The 24,380-nt window shown below is 46.8% G+C and overlaps 1 protein-coding gene across 1 annotated transcript in view; it reads left to right on the plus strand.

Annotated features, from left to right (window-relative positions):
- CYFIP2 (cytoplasmic FMR1 interacting protein 2) overlaps positions 1 to 24,380 on the plus strand; it is a 134,375-nt gene that overhangs the window by 23,911 nt on the left and 86,084 nt on the right. Inside the window, exons 4-13 of the mRNA XM_086413755.1 lie at positions 5,866 to 5,943; positions 7,472 to 7,573; positions 9,811 to 9,992; positions 11,806 to 11,902; positions 12,880 to 13,008; positions 15,294 to 15,398; positions 17,969 to 18,060; positions 19,846 to 19,963; positions 23,088 to 23,207; positions 23,706 to 23,831. Of these exons, the coding sequence (XP_086269881.1) occupies positions 5,866 to 5,943; positions 7,472 to 7,573; positions 9,811 to 9,992; positions 11,806 to 11,902; positions 12,880 to 13,008; positions 15,294 to 15,398; positions 17,969 to 18,060; positions 19,846 to 19,963; positions 23,088 to 23,207; positions 23,706 to 23,831 (1,149 nt within the window). The remainder of the gene's footprint in view (positions 1 to 5,865; positions 5,944 to 7,471; positions 7,574 to 9,810; positions 9,993 to 11,805; positions 11,903 to 12,879; positions 13,009 to 15,293; positions 15,399 to 17,968; positions 18,061 to 19,845; positions 19,964 to 23,087; positions 23,208 to 23,705; positions 23,832 to 24,380) is intronic.

Raw genomic sequence — 24,380 nt, forward strand, 5'->3', positions numbered from 1 at the left:
CCTAAACCCTTGTCTCACCACACCCTGCCCATTCATTCAATAAATATTGTGTCCCTGGTACTTGATCAGACCCTGCTAAATGCTGAAGGGCTGGGGGGCAGGGGGCGCGGCGTGTATGCAAGGACAGATGGGGTCTTAGTTCTCAATGAATCAAGCGGGAAGTAGACAAACAGCATTCTTTGAACATTTTCTGTGCAGGTATTTCAAATACGTTGTCAATTAATCATCACCTCAACCCTGGGAGGAATGTTTTATTACAATACCCATTTTATGGATGGGGAAAACGAAACTCCAGAAAAGTGAAGTAACTTACTCAGGGTCCTGCCATTGACAAATGACAGAGCTAAACCCGAATCTGTTTGACTATAAAACATGCTCTGGACAAGTCTTTGCAAACAAAAATGTACAAAGTTAAAGATAAAAGACATGGTGAAAGTTCAGAGTTTTTAAGTGGCCTTGAGGGGGTCAGAGAAAGCTTGTCGCAGGAAGTAGCTTTTGAGTATAGCTTTATGGCAACCCACTCCAGTACCCTTGCCTGGAAAATCCGATGGACAGAGAAGCCTGGTAGGCTACAGTCCATGGGGTCGCAAAGAGTCGGACATGACTGAGCGACTTCACTTCACTTCACTTTTTGTGTACTTTGCACACATACACACATTGTAACTATATGTGTGTGTGTGTGTATATATATATATATATATTGTACTTTAAACTGTGTAAAATTTTCCCATATGTAATATCATTGGAACCTTATTACAGCCTGTGATTTGCAAAGAGATCGTTATATACATTTTAGGGATGAGAAAACTGAGACCTAGAGAAGTTAATAAGCAGGTTGCTCATCATCACACAACTAGTAAATCACAAGGTTGAACCTAGAATCCTGGACTTAGGATTCCCAGCTCTGACCTCCGCTGACCCACCCAATTAGAATTTTATCTGTCAGAGAGGAGATGGGGAGGGCATACCAGCTGGTGGAAGCAGCATCAGGGAAGGCTCAGAGGCAAAAGTTTTCGGAGATTGCCTGGGTTGGAACTGTGAAGTACATGTAGGGAAATTCTTGGTGATATTCATAACGGATTGGGTGCATAGAGAGTGTCTTAGTTTGCTAGAGCTGCCATAACAAAATACCACAGACTGGGTGACTTAGATAACAAATTTATCTTCTCCTGTTTCTGGAGACAAGAAATCCAGTATCAAGATGTCAGCAGGGTTGGTTTCTTCTGAGGCCTGTCTTTGCCTTCTGGCTGTGTCCTCACGTTGTCTTTTGTCTGTGTAGACACATGTAAGGTGTCTCTCTGTGTGTCCAAATTCAGTCAGGTTGGATAATGGCCTCATGTTAACTTAATCATCTCTCTAAAGGCCCTATCTCCAAATATACTCACATTCTGAGGTCCCAGGTCTAGGACTTCAACATATGAATTTGGGGGTGGGGGGTGACACAAGTCAGCCCATAACAGAGGGCTTTCATTCATTTAATTAAAAAAAAAAAAAATCAGTAGCAATAGACAGTTTCCATTAGTGAGGAAAATGTGAACAGAACTACACTTGAGAAATAAATTTCGCTTGTTAGTTTTGTGCAGAACGAGTGGTAAGGAGGCATGAGAGAGCCAAATAGATCAGCTGAGATAAGGTTATCTACCCTGGAGGTGTCAAGGGCCGGATGAGGGCAGTGACCTAAGGAGCAGCTAAGGGGTCAGGGATGTAGGAGGCACTGGAGGGCGACTCTGCCTGGCTTCGCAGTCTGCTGGGGGCTGGGGCCGAGGGAAGCTGAAATGATGCTGACTGAGGTTTCCTGAAAAAACCAGGTCAGGGGCACCAGTAGCGCAGTCAGAGGAGGGGCCAGTCCGGAGAGGGATTGTATTCCTTTTCTGTTGCTGCTGTAACTGATTATCACAGATTTGGTGACCTAAAATAAAACAGATTCACTTGCTTACAGTTCTTTTGGTCGAAGTTTGACATGGGATCTTAAAGGGTTAAAATCCAGGTGTTGGCAGGGCTGCATTCACTTCTGAAGGCGCTAGAGGAGAATCTGTGGCCTTGTTTTTCCAGGTTGTAGAGGCAGCCTGCTCTTTGGCTCAGCCCTCTTCCAGCCAGCAGTCACACCACTTCAGTCTCTGCTTCCATCCTCACATCTCCTGCCCTGACTCTCACCTCCCTTAGGACCCTTGCCATCACACTGGGTCCACCCAATAACCCAGGATAACCTCCCCATCTCAAGGTTCCTAGCTTCATTCATCCTTTTGCCATGTAAGGTATTGTTTCCATAGGTCCTACAGTTTAGGTTGCAGACATCTTTCTGGGGGCCACTATTCTACTGATGCAGGGATAGTGTTGATAAGGTTTTAGGCAAAGTCCAAAATAGGGTGCACTGCTGATGTTCATGGATAATACCCAAACCTCACTTCCTCAACAGTTTCATCCTTGTACCCTGCTCAGACTTTGTCTAGAGTAGCTTAGCAGCAGCAAGAGGCTTCATTCGATGTTCATCTTCTTGTATTACTCCTGCCCACACTGGAGCAAGGTGAATCTCTCAAAGGGCAGGATAGCCAGAGAAAAGAAGAAGAGGAGGAGAAAGTGTGTAAACCATGTAATTGACCAGCTACAAGGAACAGTCAAGGGTTCTTTGCTGGGAGTAGGATGGGGGCCTAGTGTCCAAAGTTAAGTGCTGAGAGGTACAGTCTGCCAGAATCTGAAACTTGAACTGAATTCACATTGGGTTAAATTATGGACCTACAGGATCTTACAAATATAAAGAACCTGAGAGATCCTTAGTCCTGCAGCTGTAAACCTGGCTGCACATTGAAATCACTTAGAAAGCATTAAAAAAAAACAAAACACTCATGCCTAGACCCCTCCCCCAGAGATAAAGATTTCATTCCATTGGAGTCCATCCTGGGCATCAGGAGTTTTCAGAGTTACCCAGGTGACTAATGGGTAGCCAGGTTGAGAACTAGTGACTTAGGCCAGAGAGCTCCAACTTCTGGGTTCTAATGCCTGGAGATCTGAGGTGGAACTGATGTAATAATAATATGAAGAAAGAAAGAAAGAATAGAAATAAAGTGTACAATAAATGTAATGCACTTGAATCCTCCTGAAACCACCTTCATCCCCCACCTTGGTCCATGGAAAAGTTGTCTTCCCTGAAACCAGTTTCTGGTGCCAAAAAGGTTGGGGACTGCAGATTTAGGCCAATTCTCTGCCTCCAAATGATGAAACCATGACATTTTCCAGGTAAAAGGTGGGTCCAAGCAGAGCCAAGAACAGAACTCAAATTCCCTGAGGCTCTATCCACCACACCATCCTGACCTCTATATTCCAGGCATGATTATACAACAAACCTTACTGATGGTCAGCTGAGCTGTCCGCAGGGCAGAGTCCACAGCATTCTTTTTCACTGGCCTGTTCCTAGCGTGGAGCACTGAAGGGGAATACGTGAGTGCTCAGTGAAATGTTCAGTGGGTGAATGAGTGGGATACTAACACCTGTCAGTGAGCAGCTTGATGCTAATAATTAGACACATGTTCCCTACACGTTACTGTCACTTCCCTTTTCTGACACATGTTCTGAAGCAAAGGCAGCAGAAGACCCACAGACTTGATCTTGGTTCTCTCTGGTCTCAAGGACAACATGTTACTGATTTAAAGAGTTCTCTAAATTAAGAATTGAAAGTGTGACTCGTCAGTGACATTTGCCGTTGAAAACAAAACTATAAAAAGGAATAAGCTCCAAATTGAATCTGATCTTGTGCTAGGAAGATATTATGAAATAGATATGATGTGTGGGATAAAAATTAAATGAGAAAAGGCTCGTTTTTGTATCAGTATGAACATTTACAAAAGAGACGGCCTAGTAATACAATTTTTTTAGTATATTTTTTGAGATGTCCTTCATATAACATAAGATTCACCATTTAAAGTGTATAGTTCACTATTTTTATGGTAGATTCACAATGTTATACATTGTGAATGTTAGACATTGCCCCTGTCTAACTTCTATCACCACAAAGAGAAACCCCAAACCCTGTAGCAGTCCTTCCCAATTCCGCTCTCCCACAACCACTAATCTGGTTTCTGTTTCTGTAGATTTGGTTATTCTGAACAGTTCATCTAAATGGATCGCATAATAGTGGCCTTTTGTGTCTGCCTTCTTTCACTTAGCATAGTGTTTTCAAAGTTCGTCCATGTTGTAGCATGGATCAGTACTTCATTCCTTTTCACAGATGCATACTATTCCTCTGCACGGCTACATCACATTTTATTTATCCATTCATCCATCGATGGACACAGTTGGGTTGTTTCTGTTTTTTGACTGTTAGAATAATGTTGCTGTGAGCAAGTGTGGAGTTTCACTGTGGACATATGCTTTCATTTCTCTTGGGTATATACCTCAGAGTGAAATTGCTGGATCATATGGTAACTCTGTGATTTAACTTTCTGAGGAACTGCCAGACTATCTTTTCCCTAGTAATACTCCAAACTCTCTTTACAGATTGCCTAGTGTGTATGTATTTTTGTGGGCTTCCCTGGTGGCTCAGTAGCAAAGAATCCGCCTGCAATGCAGGAGAGGTGGGTTTGATCCCTGGGTCAGGAAGGTCCCTTGGGGAAGGAATTGGCAACCCACTCCAGTATTCTTGCCTAGGAAATCCCATGGACTCTTAGAAAAGCCTGGCGGGCTATAGTCCATGGGGTCACAAAGAGTCGGACACGACTAAACCACAACCGTGTGTTTGTATTCTATTCAATTCTCACAAAATTCTCTGAGGTTGTTGTCATCATCATCATACAGATGACTAAATGGAGAATTTTAGGTTAAGTGACTTCCTGAAGGCCAAAGGGCTAGGAAGTGGTGAAGCTGGGACTTCAGCCCTGATATTTGGACCCTGAGTTTAGGGCTCTTTCCACTGAAGCAGTTACTAGGTGAAGCAGTTACTAGATGGGGTGAGTAATCAGATTTAATTTTCATGCTGTTGTTAATTTTACCATCTGCTCTGTATTATTTTTAAAAATCTTAATCTTGATCTTAACCATCTTCCTGCGTATGAAATAGCAACATGGGCTGTTATTAAAATGCAAACATTATAGCGCTGTGTGATACGAAAAGTGAAAGCTCCCATTTATCCAGCCCCACAGAGAGCTTGCTCCTCACAGTCTTGGTATATATTCCACCAAGATATTTTTCAATACACAGTAATATTGTGGTTAATCTTGAAATCATGTCCAGCTCTTTGCAACCTCATGGACTGTAGCCCACCAGGTTCCTCTGTCCATGGGATTTCCCTGTCAAGACTACTGGAGTGGGTTGCCATTTCTTTCTCCAGGGGATCTTCCCAAGCCAGGGATTGAACTCACATTGGCAGGCGTATTCTTTACCACTGGGCTACCAGGGAAGTCCACACAATAATATACTTCCATAATTTTTACTCTTTTTTTTTTCAACCTACCTGCTGTGCATACTCTTTGGCTGCTTGCTTGTTTTCTTGCTGTCTGGGACAGCTTTTGCAGTTGGAACTAGTGGGTCTGCTCCACCTTTCTGAGGTAGCTGTCTGTCTTTGAAAAGTGTGTCAGGCTGATAGAGCCCTGGGGTGACTGATGAGGATAATTTAGGCCAGTGCTTCTCAAACTTATTGTGCACCGGGGAATGAGAGTTCCCTGGGGATTTTATTGAAATGCAGATTCAGATCCCAAAGACCCAGGGAAGAGCCTGAGACTCTGCATTTCTAATAAGCAACCCCACCAGGCAATGCTGATGCTGCTGGTCCAGAGACCACACTGTGAATCCAAGGATGTGGAGGCAAGGGGAGCTGTTGAGAAGTCTCGTGGCCCTGGAGTGCTTTCTCCCTGCTGAGCGTGTTTTGCTTTTCAGAATGAAATGCTGGAGGAAGGGCACGAGTATGCAGTCATGCTGTACACCTGGCGCAGCTGTTCCCGGGCCATCCCCCAGGTGAGTCCTGCACCACAAGGGGTGGCTCCTCCCTCCATCCACCCCCGTCCAGGTAACTGACCTTGTCCAGGCGACAGGGCGTGAAGCAGAGTCTCCTACCCAAGGGGGCTCACTGAACACATGCAGAGAGCATCCCATAAAACTGACACCAACTTTAAACAATTTCTCATTATCCTTTCATTTTGAAAGCAGTATATGCTAACTGTACAATACCCAAACCACTGCAGAAAGGTGTAAAGTAGAAAGCAAGACAGCCTCACCCCCTCCCTCCACCACCCAAATCGCCACCTCCCACCAAAGCGTAATCACTGTGGACCCTTTGCCGCATGTTCATCTGACTCTCTTTCCTCCAACAACATGAATATTTCTGATTATTATTTTGTAAATTATTGTCATTTACTAAAGCATGTTGTTTCGTATTTATATGGTTCCGCCACTTGCTTTTTTCACTTCATTCTTTATAGCTGACTTTTTTCATGTTAACACATACAGATAGTATTTTTATCATTATTATATTATATTCATGGGTCCCACCATCACGAAAGCAACAAACCCCAAGTGTGTAAACAGAAACCATTCCTCTCCCTTGCTCACAGTCCTAACCCCCAGAGGGAACTGTTTACTAGCAGCTTGGTTCACACCCTTTCAGAGTCTCTGTACCTGTATTATATATGGGCACACCAGCACACACACAGTTTTGTGTTTTATTCAATAAAAACAGGATTAAATTACCCTTACTTTCCTGCAGCTATTTCCACCCAGATTTATGGTAGCAGTCTTTCCACGTCAGGTCAGAGATCTGTCCCATCAGCCCTAACGGTTACATTAATGATACTGCCTCGTATTAATACTTTATCCATTTAATCATTGACCAGTGGATGTTTAGCTCGTGCTGCCATTTCCACGATTTCTAAACAACAGTGTGAAGAATGTCCTTGTGTTTATTACCCTTTGCTGACTCTTCAGTGTCGATGACCTGTTAGCAGCCTTGTGTGCACATGCTGTGAACACACCTGCCACGTGCTTCTGATGTGCCGAAAACCCCTGGGCAGAGAAAATGGGCTCCTCGCTGGGCCCGGGTGTGCACAGGGGCTTTGCCCCGAGTGCACTCAGAGCCATGGACAGAACATTCTTCGCTGCTTAGAATCTGGCAGAGGCCCCCCTGGGGTAGTACTGAGGGAAAGAGGGAGGAAGACCCTGTAGGAAGGAGGGAGACCCTGTAGATGAATGTAAACCTGTGTACAGCACATGGCGGGGGCCTAGAACAGACTGTGGGGGAGGAGGGCTCTGTTCCGGGACCAGCTGGTTTCCTTCCTGCAGCCGATGTCTAGGGGGCAGTCCTGCCTAGAAGCACTCACTCTTCATCAGGGCTGCCCCAGCCTCCTCTCACTGTGTAGTCACCATATCACTTCTCATCCTAAATGAAGTGCATTCGAGGGTGAAAACGGGCCCTATTAATAAGACAGCAGGTGTGAACCAGGACTGCCTGGGCAAACCAGGGTGTGTGAAACCCCCTGTCTCCCTGCAGGTGAAATGCAATGAGCAGCCCAACCGAGTAGAGATCTATGAGAAGACGGTAGAAGTGCTGGAGCCCGAGGTCACCAAGCTCATGAAGTTCATGTACTTTCAGGTGAGGGGTCGGGGTGGGTCTGGGCCAGGACAACTGAGAAGGCCCCCACCTTCTAGACACAAGGGTCTGGATTTCTGTGCCGTGATCTTCATTCGTTCGTCAAAACACTGTCCAGTGCCCCTGACCCACCCCAGGGTGAGCAAGACAGACAAGCACCCTCCCTCCATACAATTCGCATCCTAGTGGGCAAAGAAGAGTATTTTGGGTGGGAGGAGAGACTGACCATAAACAATACCCAACAGAACATGTGCTGTGAATAAAGTGCAATTAGCAAACCTCTGGCGTGGAGGGTGTTTGCGACATGGATGAACTTTAGGGCCAGCCTCAAGGGAGGTAGCGTTTGAACTGAGATCTGTATGATGTGAAAGAGGCGGGCAGGTGATGAACCAGGGGCAGATGATCCAGGCAGAAGGAACTGCAGAGGCAAAGGCCCTGCAAGCTCAAGAAGCACGACGGGTTTAAGAAATGGAGCGAAGCCAAGGAGGCTGCATAGTGAGCTGAGTGAGTGAGAAAAAGTGAGGTTGGAGAGGTGAGCAGGGACTCACTCATATAGGCATTATAGCTGTGAAAAGAACACAGATTTTCTTCAAGCATTACAGGAAGCTGTTGGAGGTTTCCAGTGACATGATCTGATCAGACTGTTGAAACAACATTCTTGCTGCCGTGTGGCTAGTGGATGGGAGGTGAGGGGCAGGTGTCAAGGGCGAGGGAGTGGAGGTGAGGGGAGAAGAGTAAGAGCAGGGAGACCAGCTGGGAGGCCAAGAAGAGCAAGTGTTTAAAGGAGGAAAAGAGAAAAGATGGCCAAAGATTCCTGTGAGTAAGAGGTAAGAGGGCAAGCTGGTTATCGTGGTTTTGTTGGAAGCCATTCAGGAATGCAGGCTGAGCAATTTAAGCCCACCCTGTGCCTGGGTGGGAGTCCTGCCATGCACCCTGTGCCCTCCATGTGTTCTGCATGTGTTTATGAGCCTCATAAGTAGACTTGCAAGCACTGGCCCAGGCTCAGCCCTGTGCCCAGCTCTGTGCTGGCCTCCTGGAAGTGGTGGGGAAGATGCAGATTGAGCCTTGAAGGCAGAGCAAGCCAGGGTTCTGCCACCTTCTGGCTGGGACCTTAAGTCATTTCAGACCTCTGACACCTTCAATATTCTCACCCTCTGGAAAGAATGCCCATTTCACAGGTTTTCTCTAAGGATAAATAAGGTCCATTAGTAAAGAGCCCTATTTGTAGAGCCCTTGCTACAGAGCAGGTTTACTAACTCACAGATGCTGTTATTAGCATCATGGACCTGCCTTCAAGGGGCCTAAGAGCTCTTTGGGAAGACAGTTCCAAGAGAGCAAAACTACCCAAAATGAAGTAAGTACTAAACTGAGGGCCTCCTGACAAGATGTATTTAGAGAAGGGAGGCTATAGAGTAATCGAAAACTCCTCTGTCGAGTACAGTCGCCAGTAGCCATGTATGGCCGTCTACTTGAATTCAAATTAAATAAAATGTAAAATGCGTATCCTCCTTGGCACTTGCATTTCCAGTGCTCGGTACTCACATGTGATGAGTGGCCATTGTGTTGGACAGTGCAGATACAGAACATTTCCATCATCCTGCAAAGTTTTGTTGGACTTACACTCTGGAAGGAGAAAGTGGCTTGATCTGGTCTTTGAAGGTCTCCCTATCTCCTTTCCTTGCTTTATTTTTCTCCACAGCTCATACCACATTCTGATATAGAGAATTTATTTGATATTTTGTTTTCTGTCACCCATCACTAGAATATAAGTTCCTTTGGGTAGAGACTTTTTTTTCTGTTTTGTTCCCCACTTTACCCCAGGGCCAAGAATGATGCCTGGCACATAGGAGATCCTCAATAAACAGCATCTATTGGATGAATGGAGCTCTTTCTCTGAGTGTCCCTCTCACTGTCCATTGCTACCCACTAATTGTCCGGTGCCTGCACTGTTCTAGGTGCTAGGAATCACACATGACAAGATAGCAGCTTTCTCAGCAAGGAGGGGGTGAATAAATTCATTGGTTTGGCTCACTTGGGGACAGGTTCTGGGCTTCCCTCTAGAAATCAGCTTAGGATTTCAGGACTCCTCTGAGGAAGACCTCTGGGCAGTTTTGCCTTTCTCTAAAAGCCCAGGCTCTGAGTAGAGCCCCCAGGGAGCCTTGACCAGCTCCCCACCAGGGAGCTCAGCGAGCTGCCCCACCAGGCTGCCCAGTCCTAACCCGCTGCCCCTCTGCCCACAGCGCAAAGCTATTGAGCGGTTCTGCAGTGAGGTGAAGCGACTATGCCATGCCGAGCGGAGGAAGGACTTTGTCTCCGAGGCCTACCTCCTGACCCTGGGCAAGTTCATCAACATGTTTGCAGTCTTGGACGAGTTGAAGAATATGAAGTGCAGTGTCAAGAACGACCACTCTGCCTACAAGAGGTCAGGGCTCCTCTCCCTCCCCCGCCCCATCTTCCTAGGCAGCCGGCCTGTGGGAGAGAGAAAACAGAGCCCTCCTAACAGGCTCAGAACCAAGCTAGCCACTCCACAGACACAGCAGGGTTGAGTCTGCCTCTGTTTTTGCAGCTTAAGGAGTAAGATACAGAGCTGAGCTTTGCAGAACTGGGTCTTGGCAGGGTTTTCTATCTCGAGGTGGAATCAAATCCTCATTTACCCCACCAGTGGAGCAGCATTTTCTGTGTCTCATGCAGTCTGAGATTATATTATGATTAATATAATCCTAAAATGGCCACAGGAGTCATTCTCTGCAAGAATCAGAAAGCCAGTTCAAACTGCTCATGTGAAAGAAGAAACTGGGTTGGCTCCCAGAACACAAAAGTCCTGGTCTACCTGATCCAGGTACTCAGGTGATGCTGTTGATCTGGTTCCTTCTGCCTCTCAGCTCAGCTTTCCCCAGTGACCGCTTCATTCTCAGGCTCATGCCCTGTATGGCCTCCAGCAGCGTCCCTCCAGTCAGCATAGCAACCCCAGTTCCTAAGGAAGGAAAGGATGCAGCTCCTTGCAAATATTTTGCAAAAGCCCCAAGAAGGATTGTCCTTGCCTCAGCCTGGGTCCTGTGCCGATCCCTCCATCAGATACTATGTACGAGTATGTTGGCGTGGTGCTGATGGGGGCGGTGCTCGCCCTTGGGGTCAGTTGAGGGTCAATGGCAGCTCACAAGAAAGAAGGACTGAGAGTGGGGGGCGGTCATTCCTCTCCAGAAATGTGTATACAGCCACCCCAAAGTGGGGGAGGGCAGGTGAAAGTAGCAAATCCACCTGTGTTGCTTGAGGCTCAGATAAGCTCCAGGGTGTCCATACATATGTCTTGGGAAGAGTTTGCCGTGTCATGATGAAGAGGGCCCCTGTCCTTGAACCACCTCCTCCTGGGGCTCTGAGGTAACCGGAGAAAGCAGACAACAGACTGATCCTCACTGTTTTATCCTCCTTAGTGAACTGAAACCTGTCAGTACCCAGAAGACAGAGCCCCATTCAGAAATGGCAATTTCACAGAGATTCCATAGACAGCTCATGGTACAGTGTCTTCCCCCCAAACTCTCCCCAGATTTGGCCAACTCCTGCCATCATGGTCACAGCTGACATGCTCTGGGGACTGGCTGGGACCTTGCTGTGTCTTGTCCGTGTTCCACGGTCCCTGGTGACACGGGCTGCACCAACTCCACCTCCAGGCCAGGCTGGAGAAGTCCCAGGGCAGTGGTTTCCCCCCTTCAAGGCCTGCTGTGTTCCCCACACCCATCATCCCCTCAGTCCCACCAGGTTAAGTAGACTTTTGCTTTCCCTACAATGTTTGGAAACATTGAGGTTTTCCTATAAGCAACATAATACCCAAAAAACAGAACATTCCGCTGCTTGTGATTCTTCCCCATGACGTACCGTGTAGTTTTGCTGGAGGTCACTGCAAGGCTCGGGATGCCCGTTTCACTAGGTCTTACCCCTTGGGCTGGTTGATGGCATGCTAGCTACCCTTAAACTTGCCTAGTCTTTGAGCTTCCGTGCATTCTTGCTTCTTAATTTCAGGTACCCTTATTACAGGGGTGCAAACAGCTCCAAGTGAAATGACTCCAGAACAGGCTCTCCTTCGATGTTAGAGTCACTTGTGCCATTCAGAGCCCTGCAACTTCGGGGATAGTGTATCTGGGTTAGCTGGGAGCAGGGCCCGGCTGGGTTAGGTGGGAGCTGAGGCCCGGCTTAGGCCGGCTATTCATGAGCATCCCTCTCTACACCACCCTGTCCAGGGCAGCGCAGTTCCTGAGGAAGATGGCTGACCCCCAGTCCATCCAGGAGTCGCAGAACCTGTCCATGTTCCTGGCCAACCACAACAGGATCACCCAGGTGATGGCAAACCTATGTCAGTCCTGACCCAGCGTCCTGGGACGCAAGCTGGGGCCTGGAGGTTGGGGGACCCACAGGCAGAGGAGCTCCACCCAGATCATTCGTCCCCTCTGCTCTGCTCAAGCTTTAAGCTGCAGATTTAAGTGTCCCTTCCCAGCCACAGATGGCCCCTTCACCCTCTGCAGTTTGTCCTTGGAAAATCTAGCCAGTGTTCTGCCCCGGTATAGGTTGGTATAGGTTGAGAGCTTGGGTTCTGGAGTTAGACTGCCTTGTTTTCTAATCTTGGACCCCCCATTGCCCTACTATGATGCCTTGGGCAAGTCTCAGCCTCTGTTTCCTCATCTGTAAAATGGGGCTGTTTAGGATTGCAGTGAGAAATAAATGAGATACTATAGCATGTAGAGCTTAACAGACAAGGACATAAGATGCGGTTATAGTTACCGCCATGGCTTTCCCAGGATATTCCCACTCAATGGTGTGTCCCTTTGGAGAGAAGGGGACTGGGATGGAGACCTCAGGTCTTCTTGTACAGGAAATGTCTTTGTACTGCCGAGTCCTGTACTGGGAGATGCCTGCTGGCCCATTTCTCCTCCACTGAGCTGGGTCTTCCCACTCACATCCTTGGAGACATTTGGGGCTCAGTCCACACACACCCTCAAAACTAAGCTGAGATGACCACAGGCTGATTGCTATAAAGCTGAACTGCTTTTAGTTCAGCCAGATAAAGCATTTCTAACCATGAGAACTGCCAGGAAATACAACAGAAGCCCCTAAGGGGCAAGCCCCTGCCCTCGGTGATGTGCGGCAGCTCTGACCAACCACTGTAGACACTGAGGAGAGGTTGCAGGCTCCCCTCCACCTGATGTGGTCGGCAAGGCCGTGCACTGCCCCAGGGCCCAGCAGTGAGCCATCCTGGGTGCTGTAGGTGAGGAGGATGCAGGACAGGGGCTAACCAGAGTGGGGGCACTGCTGTTTAGTGTCTCCACCAGCAACTGGAAGTGATCCCAGGCTACGAGGAGCTGCTGGCCGACATTGTCAACATCTGCGTGGATTACTACGAGAACAAGATGTATCTGACCCCCAGTGAGAAGCACATGCTCCTCAAGGTACAGCTCCCTCGGTCATACCCCCTCACCTCCTTCTTATTTAAAATCATTTTAAAAGGTTGTTTCTTTCTTCTTGCTTAAGCATGAGTGCAGATCTTACTATACAAAAGGTTTTGTAACCAATTTTTTCCATTTGATATGCTGTGTACACCTTTCTAGACAGCATTAAGGCTATGTCTACAATGTGACTTTTAAAGGCTACCTAGTATTTCATTATATGGGGACATTATCATTTAACAAATCCCCTATCACTTGGTATTTGTTTGCTAAAGTGCATTGAAACTCTGTGGCGTTTTATGTCCATACTCTTGTTAAGTCAGAATCCTAGAGGAAAATTGCCAACCTAAAGGGGAAGGCAAAATCTTATAGCTTTTACTATATTTTGTCAAAACGGTCATGTTTGTCTCATCAGTTTACACATTTCATTTTTAAATTATCAAGTGATGTTTATCATTGTAGAAATTCTGAACAGAAAAGCATTAAAAAATCGAATCTCTTTTAATCTTTCCACCCAGAGATAACACTTTTAGCATTTTGATGTCTATCTTTCTCTTTTTTTCTGTGCTAATGTATTTTCAACATATGCAGTTTACATAAATTATGTATGTGTATTATTTATCCCATTTCATTAAGTGCATTTGGAATAACATGCAGCCCTTAAATAATGTTGTATGGATGAGTTCCCATTTCTTTAGCCATTATTCTATCCTAAGCTGCTTAGGTTACTTCTAACTTCTCTCTGAAAACAATAGTACTGAAATGAATAACATTCTCCATACTCTTTATACACACTGCATCACCTCTTTAATTTCTTTCTTCCCTTTCAGAGTTCCCCTGGTGATTTGACTTTTTCTTCCCCTCCATGTTGCCTCTTATTTCCAGAATACCAACCCTGTTGGTGTTCCCTTCTTTACATTTCCATAGCATCTCGAAGAAGGTTGCAGGAGAGTGTGGCTTTGTGACTCATTCACTCTGGCTTCCTCTGCTCAGTCAGAAATTCAGAGAAGTCACCCAGAGTTCAGCAGCCTTTCTCACACCAGTGCTATGTCCAGGCAATTACCACAGCTCTGCCCAGAATTGTTGCTTCCACAAACTAGGTTACTAAACCCCACTTCACCAATCATCCTTACATGCTGCTATCAGATTCTCCGCTCTTCATTTCTCTTGCCTGCTTTTAATCCTCCCACATCTCGGCTTCCCAGCCTTCTCCCTCTCAATTCTCAACCTGGCCTCTTGGAGTTTTGCAGTTTCTCTACAGTGTGTTAGTAAACTCAGATGCCAGCAGGGGGCGCCTTTCACCTTAAATGGAAAAGTCTGGCACACCCCCTGCAGAGCCATAAGTACCCATCCTCTAGCCCAGCCCCTTAGGTGTCAGGCATGACTAATCCCCCGTCACATAGCAACGGAGAGCCGAGAAAGCTGCTTTCAGCCTAGTTGTTCAGGCTCCCTCGGGCTTGCTGTACATTTGACAAAAGGAGCAAAGTAAGCCAGCGTGCAGGAAACTATTGGGTTGGCCAGAATGTTCATGCTAGTTTTTCCGTTACATTGTATGGAAAAACCCAAATGAACTTTTTGGCCACCCCAATATTATATGGACTGGAATGTTTAGAATCAGCCTGTCAACCTGCCTATAGGGCACTGTCAGCAAAAACGTGTTCTTTTTGTTAATGAAATCACCGATGAGATTCCTTGGGAATCTTTGTTGTAGTTTCCTTGGGGAAAGGGGTGAAGGGTTTCACATTCCTTTACCATCTAGTGAGTATGCATCAAGTGCCCGCAGTGTTTGCCAGGGCCTGGGGATGCAACAGCAGCACCACTCAGTCTTTCTCGAGGATCTAAGTGCATACATGCTGGTAGATCCCAGTTCAGATCCTATCTCTGCAGCTGTGTCTAACCTCTCTGTGTCTCCAGCTCCTCATCTGTAGAATAAGGTTATCATATAGAATTTGACTCATAAGATGGTGAGAATTAAGGATAATGTCTTCTAAATCCCTAAGCATAGACTCTGGCCCATGGACTATGGGCTTCATGAGGACTCAAGAAGTGGCCACCACAATAATAAACAAGAGTCCTCTGCATGTCTTCACAGAAATCACATTTCTGATTGAGATTAGTTCTACGTGTCCTTCTTTGTGACAACACATGGGTTTTTGAAATAGAATATGTCACTACAGGGGGTGTGGGTGTGCACATATCCACATCTGCTTTTTTTTTTTTTTTTTTGGTTTTTTGGAACGTTTCCAATGGATGTGACTGGCTTCTGTCTCTGCCTCTTCTCATGCTAGGTAATGGGTTTTGGTCTGTACCTGATGGATGGGAATGTCAGTAACATTTACAAATTGGATGCCAAGAAGAGAATCAACCTCAGCAAAATTGATAAGTTCTTTAAGGTCAGCACCTGGGGCTGGGGCTGGGCAGTGAGCCAGGGGGTGGTCTCTCTGGGGAAAGGAATGAAATTAGGCAGCAAAGTGTGGTGCTTATTGATTAAACTATGGCTCAAAGGATCCCAAGAGGAGGAGGAGGATAGATACAGGGGCCCTAGCTGCCTTGGGTGGAGGAATCCACGCTATTGAAGGTGTGTGCCTCAGTCTCAGAACATAGCCAGAAGGCCTTGCAATGCTTTCCACACACTGCTTTTACACTTGTCTGAAACCCCTTGCCATCTAAAGAAAGACGTGTGTCCCAGAAGACAGAGCCTGCTTTAATTTTCAGTATAAATCAGAGCTCACAATTACAGGATTCACGTTCACAAGCTCACAGACTCTCCTGGCCCACCAGAGGCCTACTCCGCTCCCTACCTCTGGGCAGAATGCCTTATGGGGTCCAGCCTGCTCTCAGTCCATTCCAGTGCCTCAGAGACTTCATCTTGTGGTCCAAAATCTTTAACAACAAACCTTGAGGTCTGCCTTTGAGGTTTTTGCAAAGGGATTTTCTACTTTGTAAGTCAGTTCCATATTGTCAGTGTGTCCTAGCATCAGGCACTTCAGGTATGGAGTAGAGCCTCTGAGATCAGACATGGGAAAACCAAGCTTAAATTAAAAGTGGATCCCTTTGAAGATGTGGCTGGGCCTGGGTCTCACTGACTCTTGGAGGTTAGTGGGGAAGTAAGTCACCCAAGGGGCTTCACAGATGGTGTTAGTGGCAAAGAACTAGCCTGCCAATGCAGGAGACAAGAGACGCTGGTTTAATCCTTGGACAGGGAAGATCCCCTGGAGGAGGGCATAGCAACCCACTCCAGTATTGCTGCCTGGAGAATCCCATGGACAGAGAAGCCTGGTGAGCCACACTCCATGGGGTCACAAAGAGTCAGACACGACTAAGTGACTTAGCACACATGCACAAGTCACCAAAAGCATCCTAAGGCTTGGCTTGGCTTCTTTTTGAAGCCAGAACTTTCATTTTTCTCTAGGACTGCCCAAAATGAAAACTGGGCTTATCTTGGGGGAACTAGTAAAGTCCACCCCTGCTTAAATCCACATAAATGAGATGGGGGTGGAATTGAAGACCACAGTCTCACCTCACACAGACCTGGGTTTTAGTCTCTCTCTTCCACTACATAACTGGGTGATGTTGGGAAAGTCACAGAGCTTCTCTGAAACTGAGCTCTCTAACCTGAAAAATAGGAATGCTAAGGGTGTCTACTTTATGGGGTTCCCTTGAGGATTCAATGAACGACATAGGTGTCAGAACCCTGGGTTATAATTCTGGCCCCTTGGCTTCTAGCTGGTGTGACTTTGTGAAAAAAATCACTCTAGCTGAGTTGTCAAAGCTTCAATTTGTCCATCTTGTTAAATGGGAATAATAGTAGTACTGATCTCACTCAGCTATTCTATGGAGTGAGATAACTGTTTTCTGTTTTGCTTAATAGACTATTTTTTAAGAGCAGTTTTAGGCTCATAGCAAAATTGAGCAGAATGAAGAGACATTTCCCATATAACTCCTATCCCTACTCATACCCAACCTCCCCCATTATCACAACTCACCAGCAGAGAGGGACATCTGTTTTAGTCCATAAATCTGCACTGTTGACACATCATTATCACCCAGATCCCAGAGGGTGCAGTAGGGATAACTCATGGCATTGTGCATCCTGTAAGTTTTGACAAACGCATAATGACTATATCTACCATTGTTGTACTTTGTTGCTCGGTTGTGTCTGACTCTTTGTGACCCCATGGACTATAGCCCACCCGGCTCCACTATCCTTGGGATTCTCCAGGCAGGAATACTGGAGTGGGTTGCCATGCCCTCCCCCAGGGGGTCTTCCCAACCCAGGGATGGAACCCAGGTCTCCTGTGTCTCCTGCATTGGCAGGCGGTTTCTTTACTGCTGAGCCACCAGGGAAGCCCCTCTATCTACCATTGTGGTCTCATACAGAATAGTTTCACTGCCCTAAAAGTCCTCTGCTTTTGAAGGACTTAGCACTGTAGTGCCTCATGAATCAGAAGCAGACAGTGAATACCAGCCTCCCCACCATTAGTCCTCCTCTTCGGATGGGAGTCGTCTGCCCTCTGGTGTTGGGTGTTCAAGGCTTCAATTCACCTTGTGGAGTTTCTCAAAAAGGTCACTCCCAGCCAGTGGAATTCAGGCCCTCACATCTGGTCCAGAGTTTGAAACAGCGAGGAGCCTTTAATCCAAGGAAAATTAGAGCAGATAAGACCCTGCCCTGGGAGGCAGGCCATCTGGCTCTCGTTCTTCATCTGTTCTGCCTGCTGGGTAACCTTGGACAAGTCTCTTTGCCTCTCTGGGCTCAGATGCTGGAACATAGAGATGGTTGGAGGCAGAGGAGGACCTGTAGGCTGGCTAAGGCTCTTTGTGGTTCCAGGGTCACATGGTAGCAACATCGGAGTCAGAACTAGGGGTCAGCCCGGAGGCACACATGGAGGCCTGGCTCTCCCAGTGGAAGGCAATGCCGGTCCCTCCCTCCGTGTCTCACAAGCTGTGTTTGCTTCCTTTGCAGCAGCTGCAGGTGGTGCCCCTTTTCGGCGACATGCAGATAGAGCTGGCCAGATACATTAAGACCAGTGCTCACTATGAAGAGAACAAGTCCAAGTGAGTGCCTGCCGTAATGTCTCTCGGCTCCCGCAAGGACGCCCAGCCCGGGCAGGGGGCCGAGGGGCCATTTCAGTCCCTCCCCTCTCCCCAGACCCTGGGCAGGTGGAGTCTGTCCATCACTGGCTCCTGACAGAGGGGAGCAGCGGATGGTGATCTGAGCCCTTTTGCACTCAGCCTTTGCTGCCAGGGTTCAAAAGCGCTCAGAGCACAGCCCCGCCCCTTCTCTGTCCCCGTGGTGGCCCATGCCACCTGCAGGGGGACAGCAGGAGTCCTCCTGCCCCCCAGCAAGGGGAGGAGTGCTGGCCCTCAGTGGTCAGATGGAGCGAGATGGCCTTCTTCTTCATCTCGCTGGTTCTCTCCTCAGGTCTTGTGTCCATGCAGTAAGTATGCCGTGCAGGGTATAGTACCAACAGTTCCAGCTGTGAAGTGGGTCGATGGCCTCCTCCAAGGTTGTTTTATAAACCACCCTCTAGGTCATCTGTGCTAAGATCTGGGGTATCAGCACCTCATGGAAGTTTGGGGAACACTGGGCTACAGGCTTGGCTACCCCTTTGATCTCTGGCCTTGTTAAGGAGGCTTCTTCTGCCTACATTTCCACCAGAGGGGAACAAACCATGTTTTCATCAGGGATGAGGGAATAAAGGCCTTAAAAATACGTAAATGCAGAGTCCTTGAACTCCACCACCTTTGAGCCACTGCAGATGAGTCTCACCAGGGAGAGCTTCGTAACCCAGTGGCTGCTGGTATGTGAGGAGGTCTTCCAGGAAAAGCATGGAGTCCCAAATGCTGGACTTATTTCCTGTGTGAATTCTTAGCCACCTGAAGGTGGTTGGAGTGGTGATGTGCTCAGGGTGGGGGGCAGGGGCTTGAGTGATGTGTCCCCAACCCACACAGGGAACTCAGGATAAAGGTTGTGTCAAAGTATAGGCATGAGGAAGTGTCAGCATTCTCAGTATTCTCTAGAGCGCCCCTTCAGAGCTCCTTCTGAAATAGTAAATTCTCCCTAAATGTGTATCTGCCTCGCTTGGTGCCCATGCTTAGTCTGTCCACCTGGTCACCCGGCACCAGATGGCAGAAGACAGTGACCGGGGTTGTCTTTTGTTCTGTTGGCAAAGGAGAATGCAGACTCCCATTCATTGATTTCTTCTCAATTTAAGATGTTTTCTCAAAGATCTCTTTTTTAAAAATTGAGGGAAGTGTTGAGGAGAAAGAAGAGAGAAAGAGGGAGAAGATGAGGGCAAGAGAGAGCAGTGCCTCTCAGGATGGCTGCAGCTTCCTCTTGGTGAAGAGCTTCCCTGTTCCCCACTCGCTGTTGCGAAACAGATACAACCCCGTTAGGTTTTTCCAGTCCCGCCCATAGGCCTTTGTCAATGGCAGCTTCACCCACAGGACATAGTGCTGCCAGAGTCAGTTGACAGATCTGGAAGGTCACCCACCTTGCTTTTTCTTAGCTTGGATTCCAGCCCTTTGTAGCCCTAGAGAGGCTGCAAGTCCCTCCCAGCTCATGTGACTGGTAAGTACTGTGGACACCCGTTACCTGGGAAAGTGTGATTGGGCCTTAGAAGAGGCCAGCCCCAGGTAGGAGAAGGAAAGTCTTTTCCATGCAGCCTGCAGTCCCTACGGTGGAATTTAGCAGGCACTGTTGCTGGTGGGTAGGACACCTCTTGGTTGTTCCCAGTGGAGCCAGTCACGTTAGCTGAGCACCAAGACTAACTAGTGGATGGAAGGAGCCTGCCCCTCCCAGGGCCAGGACCCACTCTGACCCCCTGATTTTCTGCCCAGGTGGACATGCACCCAGAGCAGCATCAGCCCCCAGTACAATATCTGTGAGCAGATGGTTCAGATCCGTGATGACCACATCCGCTTCATCTCGGAACTCGCTCGTTACAGCAACAGTGAGGTGAGCTTGCTCTGGCTGGTGGGATGGAGGCCCGTGTGGGACTAGGGTGAGAAGGGGTGAGGACCTCCAGAAAAGAAATGATCCTGGGGATCCTGGGGAGTGGATGAGTGAGGGAATACATTTGGATGCAGGAGGGCAGAATGGCCAAGAGCCAGACAGAGCTGGGATTGATTCTGGTTCTGCTTCTGACCTTCACAAGTTATTCCGCATCCCTGAGCCTCAGTTTCCTCATCTGCAAAATGGAGCTAATAGTATCCAGAAAGGTTCATTGAGAGGATTAAACACTATGATGTATGGAAAATGCATTGCACCTAGCAGGTAGTAACAGCCCAGTAATTGTTAGTCTGTACATGATCTAAACATCTCCACCCTAGGTGGCAAGAGAAACAAAGTTCTGTACAATCATGCTCATAGTACCATCTAAATATTTTAAAACAATTGTAAAAATCATTGTAATAAGCCAGTAAATATAATTAGGAACAGAAGAAGGTCATAAAAATCTCCTGTGATTGCTCTAATTACATTTTTACTGCCACTGGATTTTCCTTTTCTTCTTTGTTTAAATAGGGAGACACAATTAGTGCACAAACCTCAGAAAAAATACAGATAGACAAAAGAAGGGAAAATCAGTCATGTAAAATTCTACCATCCAGAAGCCACTATTATTAACATTTGGAGGTATATATATATTATCCTTTGTGGCTTCCCTGATAGCTCAGTTGGTAAAGAATCCTTCTGCAATGCAGGAGACCACGGTCCAATTCCTGGGTCAGAAAGATCTTCTGGAGAAGGGATAGGCTACCCACTCCAGTGTTCTTGGGCTTCCCTTGTGGCTCAGCTGGTAAAGAATCCACCTGCAATGTGAGAGACCTGGGTTCGATCCCTGGATTGGGAAGATCCCCTGGAGAAGGGAAAGGCTACCCACTCCAGTATTCTGGCTAGAGAATTCCATGGACTGTATAGTCCATGGGGTCGCAAAGAGTTGGACCTGACTGAGCAACTTTCACTTTCACTTTCATATATCCTTCTAGAGCTCTTTCTATGCAGACCTTGTAATGAATATATATGTTGATTTAATAAGCACAGGTCTCCTGATTTCAATCCCTGTTTTACCTTTTGAAGTTCCAGGATGACTTTGCACTACTCCATTTGTGCTCACTGCCTCCACCATGTGGCTAGGAGCTGTAATTACTCTTTCCAAAACCCAAAGTAGGGAAATGTCTGACCAAAAGTGGGCAACACATCTGAAATGAGAGCAAATGCAAGCAGTATGGTCATTAGATGAGTGGCCCACATTCTTAGCAGGGCTCCTGGTGGACATGGATCAGGGTCAAGCGCAAACCTTTGGCTTTCTTAACTGTATAGGCCAATGAATTGAGCATAAGCTAAGCTATGGGAATAATTTAAGTGCCAGGAAAGTGAAAGTGAAGTCGCTTAGTCGTGCCGACTCTTTGCGACCCCATGGACTGTAGCCTACCAGGCTCCTCTGTCCATGGGATTTTCCAGGCAAGAGTACTGGAGTGGATTGCCATTTCTTTCTCCAGGGGATCTTCCCGACCCAGGGATTGAAGCTGGGTCTCCTGCATTGTAGACAGACGCTTTACCGTCTGAGCCACCAGGGAAGTAGGTGCCAGGGACCCCATTCAATTCTTGTCCAGTTTTGGTGTGATCTAAGAATGAGTCAGGCTCAGAGGTATTTTTAAAATTATACACATTATGCGTGTATATATACAGATAATTCTTGGTATTCACAACAGTTATGTTTTATAAAGTGGCCATCAACACTGAATCAGCAAATAATCACTCCTCCAGAAAATACAGGGTTAGGTTTCTGTGAGCCTCTGGTCACAGTGTTTCTATCAGCTGACTTTTAATATATAGCCTTGTTTTACATGCGTTTCTGTTTAAAGTCACCGTACGTAATATATATTGTTGATTTGTTAACATTAAATCATACCCAACAGCACTATAATTCCTGCCTGAACAAAGTATATCTAAAACACCTATTTTCAGGACTTCCCTGGTGGTACAGTGGCTAAAACTCCACACTCTCAATGCAGGGGGCCTGAGTTCAATCCCTGACCAGGGAACTAGATCCCACATACCACAACTAAGAGTTTGCATGCCACAACCAATACCTGGTGAAGCCAAACAATAAATATTTAAAAAATAAAATACATATTTTCTCCATAAAGCACATCACAGCCTCCTTTTTTATAGAGGCATAGACAGAGAGTCAGCACTGTGTTTAGGGGCCATTTTAAATAGTGAAATCACCAGTAAAAAGTATAACAAAGTGGAAAACGGGGCATTAAGCAAATCAGGAAAGAGACACTTGTTTACAGTAAGAGCTGAAACAAGAGGGCAGAGAGCTGTGTTGTTCAGCCTCAGCTGGGAACGTGATTCAGATGTTTTTGCCACTCTGCACACATCTGCAAATGACCATGAAAGCACTGCAAGGATTGATCTTGAGGTTGTAAATAAATTTTAGTAAATAGGGAAATTCACAAATTCAGAACCCACAAATAATGAGGACTGGCTCAATATGTATATGTATACGCACACATATATACACATGTCTGTGCATATATGCACATGCATACATGCATATTATATTTCGCTGTGGAATATATTACATGTTCAAATAGATGTTTGTCTTCACCAGTGCTTTTCAGTCAATGAGTCACTTGTAATTGGTTGTGAATTCAACTAAGTGATCTCTAAGTGGCATTTTGGTATGAAACAATGGACAATCAGAGGAGGTCTCAAGTATTAAGCACAAAGTTTCTTTGTGGAAAATGTTATTTCGTGTCTGTATTGAATACCTCAGTCAGTATATAGTATATACTTCCTGCTGTAAATCAGACCCAAAAGTCTGAAAAGCCACTGCTCTGCAATTGACCTGGGTCATTGTGAGTGGGGCTCTGGCATCATACCACCTGAGTTTGAACCCTCAGTCATTTGTGAGCCATGTGACCAACAAGGGACTTGTCTGAGCTTCAGTTTATCAGTCAAGAGGTATAATAATAGCACCTCCCTTGCAGTGTTCTTGGGGGGATTAGTGAAATACAATGGAAAAGTGCCAGGTTCGTTGGCAGTGAAGGTGATGGTCGATGTTCCTTAGGTGGTGACGGGCTCTGGGCTGGACAGCCAGAAGTCAGATGAGGAGTACCGCGAGCTCTTTGACCTGGCCCTGCGGGGCCTGCAGCTCTTATCCAAGTGGAGCGCCCACGTCATGGAGGTGGTAGGTGTCCCAGGAAAGAGGCTCTGCCCCTCCCCAGCCCCCTCCACTCTTACCTCTGGTCTCTTGGAATCTGTCTGCCCCTGCCTCTCTCCAACACTTTTAAACAGGTTTATTAAGAGAGAATTCACACACCACACCATTCACCAATTTATAAATCCATTAATTTTTAGTATATTTCCAGTGCTATGCAGCTGCAGTCAAATTTAGAACAACCTAACCCTCACCTGGTACATTCACACCCTTTTCCCTGTCTCTACAGCCTTAAGCCGTCTCCTTCTGTCTCTGTAGATTTCCCTATTTTTGTATGTTTCCTATAAATAGAATCCTACCGTACATGATTAGTTGTGTCAACTGCATGTTATCAAGGTCCATCCATTGTAGCACAGATAAATACTTCATTTCCTTTCTTGACTGAGTGCTGCTCTGTTGTGTGGACTCTCCTGGTTTAGTTGATCCGTTCACCCACTGATGGATGTGGGGTCTCTCCTCTCTCCCCAGTACTCCTGGAAGCTGGTTCACCCCACGGACAAGTTCTGCAACAAGGACTGCCCAGGCACGGCCGAGGAGTACGAGCGAGCCACACGCTACAACTACACCAGTGAAGAGAAGTTCGCCTTCGTCGAGGTGGGTGCTGACTCCCTGTGTCTCCTTGTCCCCCACTCGCTAGGTTGGTGCTCAGTGTCGGCCATGGGGCTTCCTGGAGGGGTGCTGGGCTGGGTGGCAGCCCTGGTCCTCATGTGCATGCACCTGCTCACCCCCTCCTCCCACCCGAATTCATCTCTGTCCCACGTTGTTATTCAGAAATGGTGAGAAACTCATTGTGGTCTTAAAAAATCCCAAAGAAAGTGTCACTCCACTGGAAACAAAAGACAAGACAGACACATGGCCAAACCAAATAAGAGAAATGCCCAGACTGATGAGAGGTCAGAGAACTACAGATTAAAGCTAAGATACAGAGTGTTGATCAGTCAGGATGGTACAGATCTAGAAGACTGGCGATGTCCATTGCTGGTTAAAGTGGGGTATAGATCTTCTCAGATACTTTGAGTGGCCAGTATGCATTTTACAGGCTTTCTCTGAGGGCAGCCTGAGCATCTGTATTCAGATTTTTAATGTGCGTATCATTTTCCCAGAAGTTCTTCTGGGGAATATATCTCAGAAATAAGCCAACTG

The sequence above is a fragment of the Bos grunniens genome, chromosome 7 (assembly GCF_055505025.1).
Source record: "Bos grunniens cultivar Pamir isolate PY7600 chromosome 7, Bosgru_T2T1.0, whole genome shotgun sequence".
NCBI classification, from domain to species: domain Eukaryota; kingdom Metazoa; phylum Chordata; class Mammalia; order Artiodactyla; family Bovidae; genus Bos; species Bos grunniens.